This window comes from Thunnus maccoyii, chromosome 4, assembly GCF_910596095.1.
Source record: "Thunnus maccoyii chromosome 4, fThuMac1.1, whole genome shotgun sequence".
Classification (NCBI taxonomy): Eukaryota; Metazoa; Chordata; class Actinopteri; order Scombriformes; family Scombridae; genus Thunnus; species Thunnus maccoyii.
The window spans coordinates 28224197-28232848 of record NC_056536.1 but is presented as its reverse complement, the minus strand read 5'-3'; the positions used below and the strand labels follow the sequence as shown (position 1 = coordinate 28232848).

General features: G+C 37.6%; 1 protein-coding gene across 2 annotated transcripts; it reads left to right on the top strand.

Annotated features, from left to right (window-relative positions):
• The first annotated feature begins 1095 nt into the window (after positions 1 to 1095).
• On the top strand, positions 1096 to 7248 carry pfdn4 (prefoldin subunit 4). 2 transcript variants are annotated; one of them, XM_042409295.1, is made up of 5 exons: positions 1096 to 1185; positions 1641 to 1748; positions 2268 to 2270; positions 2909 to 3049; positions 6850 to 7248. In XM_042409295.1, the coding sequence occupies exons 1-5, from the start codon at positions 1159 to 1161 to the stop codon at positions 6979 to 6981; spliced, it is 411 nt and encodes a 136-aa protein (XP_042265229.1). In that variant the 5' UTR covers positions 1096 to 1158; the 3' UTR covers positions 6982 to 7248. The 2 variants fall into 2 exon arrangements, with proteins under 2 accessions (XP_042265229.1, XP_042265230.1); XM_042409296.1 differs by lacking the exon at positions 2268 to 2270.
• Positions 7249 to 8652: the final 1404 nt, after the last annotated feature.

Here is an 8652-nt window from a genome sequence, read left to right as displayed (position 1 = left end):
GAAACTGATCAAACTTCTTAGTTTTGTGAGTGTTCAGATGTGAATTAAGGATCACGTTTGATGCCACATTAAATAACCTTGTTTATTTGAAAAGAGGCTCTGCCGTGCAGTCAAGAGAAGGCCAGAAAATGCTTTTTTTTAAAACTAAATGGACAAAACTGACAAAATAAAGCGTTACACCAGTGGTAGGCAAATAGTGGCCTGTGGGCCAAATCTGGCCTTCCAATAAAAATATTTGGCCCTGATTACATCAAATCTTTTACATGACTCTTCATAAATCTGCAGTAGATAATGATGTAAACACAAGGCTCATGTAAACCTCGTAACATCCTATAAATTTACCAGATGAATAACAAAGCCTATATAACATAATTTGGCCAATCTGAGCAGATCAGATATGTGTCAATACCAGTATTTTTCTTCAATCATAAATGAAGCAGGACGCTTTGTGTGTGGATAAGTTATCGATTACATTTCTGATCTTGTAGTGTAACACAGAGGATATGCTCATGTTTATAAGTCATTTTTTTACCAAATGAGTATTGACATAAGCTGCTGTCTCTCTGTGAGCTCCCACTTACTGATGGGAATTATGAAATCTGCGCTCAGATACAACCCTAAAACTGTTGTATAAATCAATTTATTCTTGAATGAATTAAAATAAATAAACAGAATATATTTAAAACATGTTAGGCTTTTGTTATGATGGCCCCCTAATAAGCAGTGCTGAAAAAAAAAACTGGGCCATGGTTGATCAACTTCACTGGCTGAGTCAGTGATTTCTTTAGTCTCTTCTTAAAACATATTTTTATCAGAGCCTTTCCTGGTTTTACTTGAGTTTTTTATTTTCTGTGAACTGTCTTTTATTTCTGTTTTTATTTCTTCTTGTTTTATATCACACTTAATTGGTTTTTATACACTAAATTGTTTTTTTTTATGTTTGTTTTTTTTAACCTTTTATGATTTGTCTGTTTTATATTTGCTGCCTTAGTGAATCACTTTGTAAAGTGGATTTTTGAAAATTGCTCTATAAATAAACTTTTTTATTATTATTATAACTTTTACTGTCACACTCCAAGTTTTCTACCCCGCCAGGTGGCGCTGCAGCGGGCCTGTTTGGTGAAGTCCTGCCGTCTTTGAGCAGTCGAGGAAGCCAAGATGGCAGCAACTATGAAGGGACCTGTAGTAAGTTAAAATTAAAATATATATCTTCGTATTCGAGGCACTCTGCTGCTGTTTAGTCTGTGAAAGCAAATTAAATGTGTACATGTCTGTGTGGAAAAACGGCCACAAGTAGCGGTGCCGATGATATTTAAAGTGTTAGTGACACCCTCGTGTTAGCTAGCTCATGTCTAACGGCTAACGCCCCTGCTAGCCTGCAGTTTACCCAGTGATTAGCAGATATCTGAAAGTTCAAATGCCTGACGATAATTATGATGATAATAATGATGATGATGATGTTAATTAAACGACGGCTGTGATAGTTAATAATGGTGACAGGACACCAAACTGCCGTCTGTAGCTTGCAAGCTAACGTTAGCTAGTTTGACCATTCATATTTATGGTTTGCTATTCTCGGCTTCACTGTCAGTCGCGACCGTTAACCGTTATACATTCATTCACTTGTCTCTCGTTTGCAGGCTGTTGAAGATGTAAATGTCACATTTGAAGACCAGCAGAAGATCAACAAATTCGCGAGGAACACGAGTCGGATGACGGAGCTCAAAAATGAAATAGAGGCAAAAAAAGTAAGACTCCAATTTATTGGGAATACAGTCACTCAATAATCATTCACTGTGTGTTCAGTTTACACAAGTCTGAATCAGATTTATTACCCGGATAGCAAGTATAAGGAATTTAATGTGGTCCAGATGTCAACAGAAAAAGGAATAAACATGAATATTAAACAATAAACAGTGTCAGAAAGAGAGGGACAGTAGTTTACAATGATTCAAAGATTCAAGTGGGAGTGGACTATATGTTTGCATATTGACATGATTAACAACTGTGTGCAAAAAAGCAGAATATAAATAGAAGTATGAATACCTGTGTAGATATACATATAAATTCGAGTGTAAATAAACTATGTGTGTATATTAACAGGATATATATGCACAGTTAACAATTAAAAAATAAAATCTATCTACACCTACGCAGTGCAGGACAGACAAAGACATGGTCTTGGTTCTGGGGTCTCTCTGGGAGTTTTTGGAAGAGGGGCTTGCAGGGGTGAGAGGGGTCAGACATGAACTAATCAATTAATCGAGAAAGTTGAACACAAAACAACTACAACAGCACCACAGACTACAGCCTCTGAAATGACCATAAAGTTTAATCAGCACGTAACTGAATGAAAAACAATGAATCAATTTATCAGAATAGTGATTAGTAGTAATTAATAGTGATGGTGATTAATTTTCTGTTGATGAAGTCATCATTATAGCTCTAATAACATTATACTCCCTATACAGTCCCGGGACTCTTAACTGATAATAAATATATTTGTGTTTAGTAGATACACATAACTAAAATTAATGCAGTCTAATACAACAACCTGCAATAACTCCTTACTTTTAGGACAATTATAATGTTCAGTTTGTGTTGATTAAATGTTTTTGTTATCTTGGAGGCTGTATTTTGAGGTGCTGTTGAATTTCATTGCATTAAACTGAGAGTTGAGGCTGCCCTTGATGTTATAAAGTGGATGTACAACATATTACAAACACCAAAGTTTAACACAAAACAATTCAACAACAGCACCACAAACCACAGCGTTTAATCAACACTTACTGGTTCTTATCGTTCAGATGAGTTAAGTGTGGTTTGAGGGCAGTGCAGCAGCTAATTTACTAACAGTCAACAGCCCTCATTGAAACTCTGCAATTATTTTGCTAATGTCTCCATGCAGAAATCACTGCAGAACTTACAGGATGCCAGTGATGACCTGATGATGTTCGATGACGACTCTCTATTGATCCCTTATCAAATCGGTGACATCTTTATCAGTCACACCCAGGAAGAAACACAGGAGATGCTGGAGGCTGCAAAGGTAGGTGTCTTAATCCTTTTTCATACTCGTCAGACTTGATCATCAGTGAAAAGACCCTCATTAACTCAAAATGCTCAGGTTGAAGGGCTGTGAGGGAGAATTTAACATAGAATGATACATAATGAAACTCATTTGATAAGCAATTAGCCTCAAGAAAATGAAGTGAACTGGTAAAAAGTAAAGGGCTGCAACTGCTGATTGTTTTATTATCGATCTGTTGTTCATTTTCTCCATTAAAATATCAGAAAATAGTGAAAATGTAATTGCCTAGGGTCATAAGTTATCTCTTTAAATATCTTATTTTGTCTGAACAACAGTCCAAAACCAAAATATAGTAAGTTTACTATCATGTATGACAAAGAAAACCATTAAATCTTCACATTTGAGAGGCTAAATACAGCAAAATTTTAGCGTATTTGTTTAAAAAAAAGATAGATTAACCAATTATTTGATTGTTGTCCAAAATATAACACAGTTTGTCAATACTACACCACCCAAATTACAACTAAACACTACACAAACATTAAATATTAACCGTAATAACTGTTTTACCAACACAAACTGTATTCAAATCTTGTTTTCCATCATTTATTTCTGTGAATAACACAGCTTCCCTGATTGTAGCAGTCTTAAGAAACACTCTCACATCTCATTGGCCTTAAACACAATCCAGTATGTTAATCAGCTTTCATAATAAATCCTATTTTTGAAAACACAAGATCACAAAATTGTCACATCTTTACAGTATGTTTGACTGGGGGGAAAAAAGAGCCACAAAAAAATGCTTTTTACTTAGTTAGACTTAGCAACCCTCTTTTATCAGTAGAACATAGAGATATGTTTGTCCCCTTTATTAAAACAGAGTCTGTCTATCTTGTGAGCTTCCTGTTTTCAAAAACGGGATTTACTAACTTTTATGAAAGCCTCTATAATTGACCCATTAGACTGTGTTTGAGATCAAGGGGGTAGCTGCTGATTAGAAACATTATAAAAAGGTCTAGGTTCAAAACAACAAAACTATCTAGAGTCACTTCTCAATGTGACTGAAGCTCAGTTCATTATTATTCACAAGTAAGCACTTGTGTAATTTCGTTTTTTTTTATGAAATGAAAGAATTTGTCCCTGTCATGTGCTTTTTTTGAAGAGAAGGTACTAGATTGCCTTGATGCTGAGTTTGTTCAGTGTGATCTGAAGGTCGCTGCAGCCAAAAAAGGTTGTGAAAATAAAGAGCTCCATGTGCTTCATGCGTCTGTTTGCTCACCATACTGGAATTTATTTTTGCTGTACTCTCCTACTCTTGCTTTTGTGGAGAGAGAGCTGCCTCAGTAATAGAATAAAGTCGGATGTAAAGGTTCATTTCTTTGTTAGAAATAAAATATTTGATCTTGATGAATGTGGTAGTAAGACTCCTGTACCATCACTCAAAGATGATGTAGGTAATGTTTCATTTAAAGGTGCATTATACGACATTCAGCCCCACTAAATGTCACACTAGAGCACCATCATCTCAGACCAAAACAAATGTCGTTTACTCAATAAAGTTGGGGATAAAAAGAGCAGTGCTGATCAAATATGGATCAAGATTGTGTTACTGCATTTCCTCTTTTTCATTCAAATGTTTTCAGAAACATATTTTAATCTACTGTTTAGCTGTAATATGAGAAACTTTGTGACCCGGCCGCCATGTTGAAAATGGACAGAGAAGCTCGGATAACAACACACACTGAGGGAGTGTGACTTCATTCTCTGCTCAGGACGGCATTACTCCACTATATCTTAACATAGCAAATAGTTGTTTGTTTTGACATCTAGCGGGGCTGAATGTCGTGTACTGCTCCTTTAAATGCCAGGACAGACATTTTTCAGTGCACGTTTTGTTTAGATTTACTGATTAACTGCTGTAAATCACAAATGCACAAAGACTAATCTGTAAATCTGACAATATGTGTATTTGTGATGCGATGTGTAAACTGGTATTTGGTATTATCACCCTGCAGGAAATCCTGCCACAGTTTGTTTATTTAAAAAAAAAATCACAGTTGCATTATTTGTCAGTTCTCATTCATTTACAGTCCCTTGTGTAAGTATTCACCCCCCCCCCCCCCCCCCCCCCCCCCCCCACCTCCACCCCCCCCACCTCCACATTTTGCAGTGTTAAGTCCTGGAATTCAGATTGACTTTATTGGGCTTTTTATCATTTGATTAACACTACATGCTTAGTGCTTTGGAGGTTTCACTGCACATCTAGAGACTGCAATTTTTGCCCATTCCTCTTGGCAAAATAGATCAAACTCAGTGGGATTGGACGGAGACTGTCTGTGAACAGCAAGTTTCAAGTCTCGCCACAGACTCTCAATTGGATTGAGGTCTGGGCTTTGACTGGGCCACTCTGAGACATTAACATTCTTTGCCTTAAACCATTCCAGTGTAGCTCTGCCAGTATGCTTTGTATAATTGTCCCGCCGGAAGGTGAATCTACGCCCCAGGCTCAAGTCTCTCAGAGACTGAAACAGGTTTTCTTCAAGAATTGCCCTGTATTTGGCTCCATCCATCATGCCCTCAATCCTGACTAGTTTCCCAGTATCTGCTGATGAAAAGCATCCCCACAGGATGATGCTGCCACCAACTTGTTTCTCTGAGGGGACGGTGATGTGCAGTGTTGGGTTTCCGCCACACATAGCATTTTGCACCAGGACTCAAAAAGTTCAAATTGGTCTCATCTGACCAGAGTACCTTCCTCCCACATGACTTGTGGCAAACCACAAACAGGATTTCTTATGGCTTTCTATTAGCAACAGCTTTCTTCTCACCACTCTTCCATAAAAGCTAGATTTGTGGAGTGCACAGCTGATCTTCGCAGCTCTTGTCAGACCATATTTATCGACGAAGGCGGAATAAGCGCCCATAAACATGCTTTAGTATACGAGACTGATAGTTTGTCCAAAACAGTTAGAAACAGTCCAAAACCTTGTGAGCAGGCATCAACAGCACTCTCACAAGCTGGCCCAGGCCTCGGTGTCAGTAGGCCTTGTTTAGCCAGATGGCATTCTCCACAAAGGGGCGCTACAGATCTTCCTCAATGCACCTTCGGGAGAGGAGCCGGGCAGTTTCAGCGCTCCGTAGTTGCTAAACCAGACAGAGGACAAGCATTGACCAAGAGTCCCTGTTCGTCCTTGTGTTGTTTGCTGCTTCATCAGCACACAACAAAGCACGCTGCACAAGCCTGTACTGATTGATGTAGAGCGGCACGCTGCACATACTGAATGACAAATGTGTAACAGCTCGCTTGTCAACTCATTATATCTGCTGATGATAATTTAGCGCACATTTTCTACATCATTTTTTTTCTCTCCTCCTGCCTTCTGTGTGTTTTTTTTTTTTTGTTGACGCAGCTCATTCGTGTAATTTATTGAAACTGGTTTATGGAAATGTCTTGAAGGATAAGGCTGGTGATTTTCGATGTTTTTCTTATTGTCAACAAATCTCATGTTAGGAGCCAAACCAACAATGAATTGATCCTGTTTAGAAGTATTGTGACATTACAGTCATTGTATGGTTTGTTAGCTCATTGACGTGTTTTTAATAGTTTTTGGACAACAACTGAGTTCTATGGCACAGAAGAATAAGATATATCAGGCTTTGGATACACATACAATACATGCAAGTATAATCAGTTCATTATTGGTTTGGCTTGGCAAAAAAAAATATAGAAAATCAGCAGCCATATCCTTTAAACCCATTGCTGTTTGCCACATTTTACCGGCTGTCATGTAATTGGAGTTCTCATGTTTTGTAATCAGGAAAAACTGGAGCAGGAAGTCAAAGGCCTTGAGGAGCGAGTGTCAGCGATACAGCAAGTGTTGGGTGATCTGAAGGTCCAACTCTATGCCAAGTTTGGTAACAACATTAACCTGGAGGCAGATGAAAGCTGAGCAGTGAAATGGACATTGACAGCTGCCCCAGCATGGACTTTTCTTTTTCTTTTTCTTTTTTTCATGCAGCTCTCGTATCCGATCCACACGACGTTTGCCAAACAAAACATCCAGTAGAACTCGGCTTAGATTCGTAGCTTCTGGCTTATCTTTGTTTACACAGATGTTGTATGTTTCTTCAGTTTAGTTCTGGCAAAAAACAAATTCACATGAATAACGACGGTAAAGATCTGGAGATCAAATAAAATGCACATCATTTCTAACGTATTTTAATTGGTCCCTTATTTAATGCTCATGTTTTTTTTACTTTGTTGATCAAACTGAAGTAAAAAAAAAAGGAACAAAAGCTGCTGTGTAGCGTTTTAACTTGAAGCATATTTAACATTCTGCACAATGCTGTGTTTGACTGAAGGTAGGACAAAATTAACAAAATACTCTCTTTCAGACATCAATGCGTTCTGCTCTGAATCAACAATTGAAGTGAAAGCCCTCAAAAGAATTCAACCTGTTTGACCTTTTTTTTCAGAAGTTTGTGGTGTTTACAACTTCAAATCAAGCCGTGAAGGCACAAAGTTGATGAAATTAGTACCTTCTGTTACTGATCTACGTTTACTTTTTTTGATAAAATACAGAGAAATAAAAGACTTACATGTTTTGTGCCAATGAGGATTTAGTCAGAAATGAATTGACAAACTGAGCTGCAAGCAAATTCTTTTTTGGATGACATATCTGTTTAATCTGTGACCGTAATGTTTGATTAGATATGATTTAAAACGACGCACACGTACAGTATTAAGCTGCAGCCGTGAATCCCACAGAACTGACTTGAATTTAGAGACATAATTAAAAGGTATCATAATTAAGAAAAGTAAAAGAAATATCAAACTACACTTGGAAGACACCATAAATTATTGCATTTTGATTTACTAACAGGCTAAAACAAATGCAAAGATTACAAGAAACTGCTGTTTGGCCCCAAAACTGAAGTATTTTAATACCAATCAGCAGAGCGTTTCCTGAAGGTTTTTCCAAACAATTCTTATTGTGACTGATTATTCACGTCTTTGATGAACAGATGAATGGAGCAGTTGGTAGATTAAAGACACCTTTCATGGTAAACTTGTAAAGCTGTGTACACATAACATGCCAAAATGATCAGGTGTGATTCTCGACAATGTCGGTACATCCGCCGCATAAATGTTAGTTAATGAGTCTTTATTTACACAAGTAAGAAAACGACATGTTGAAAGAATTCAGGTGAAATCTTTTGTTTAAATGTAGATTTTGTTGTTCTGAATGTCTTTGCTCCATTTTTCCAGATAATTCTCTATATATGCTGAACGGTTGGTGGCTCCCACAAACATCAACAATGCACAAACCTCATTAAATTGTGCCCTCAAGTGTGGCCTGCTTGAGCTAATAAAATAATCTGAAAAAGAAATGGAGAGCTTGAAGTTATAGCAGACACCTCTGGAGGATCAAGATCTCAATTAACAAGTTTCTCCTCCCGGTAGCTTTCCTGCTGAACATTCATAGCTATGATTAAGAGGAACTCCACCCACACAGGCTTGTCTTTATGCGAGGCTTGTTAAACCCCGGCTCAGAGGAAAACACATGGAAATGACTGGACTTATTTCCCTGATGGCCTTGTTTATTCTCTGTCCTCTCTCT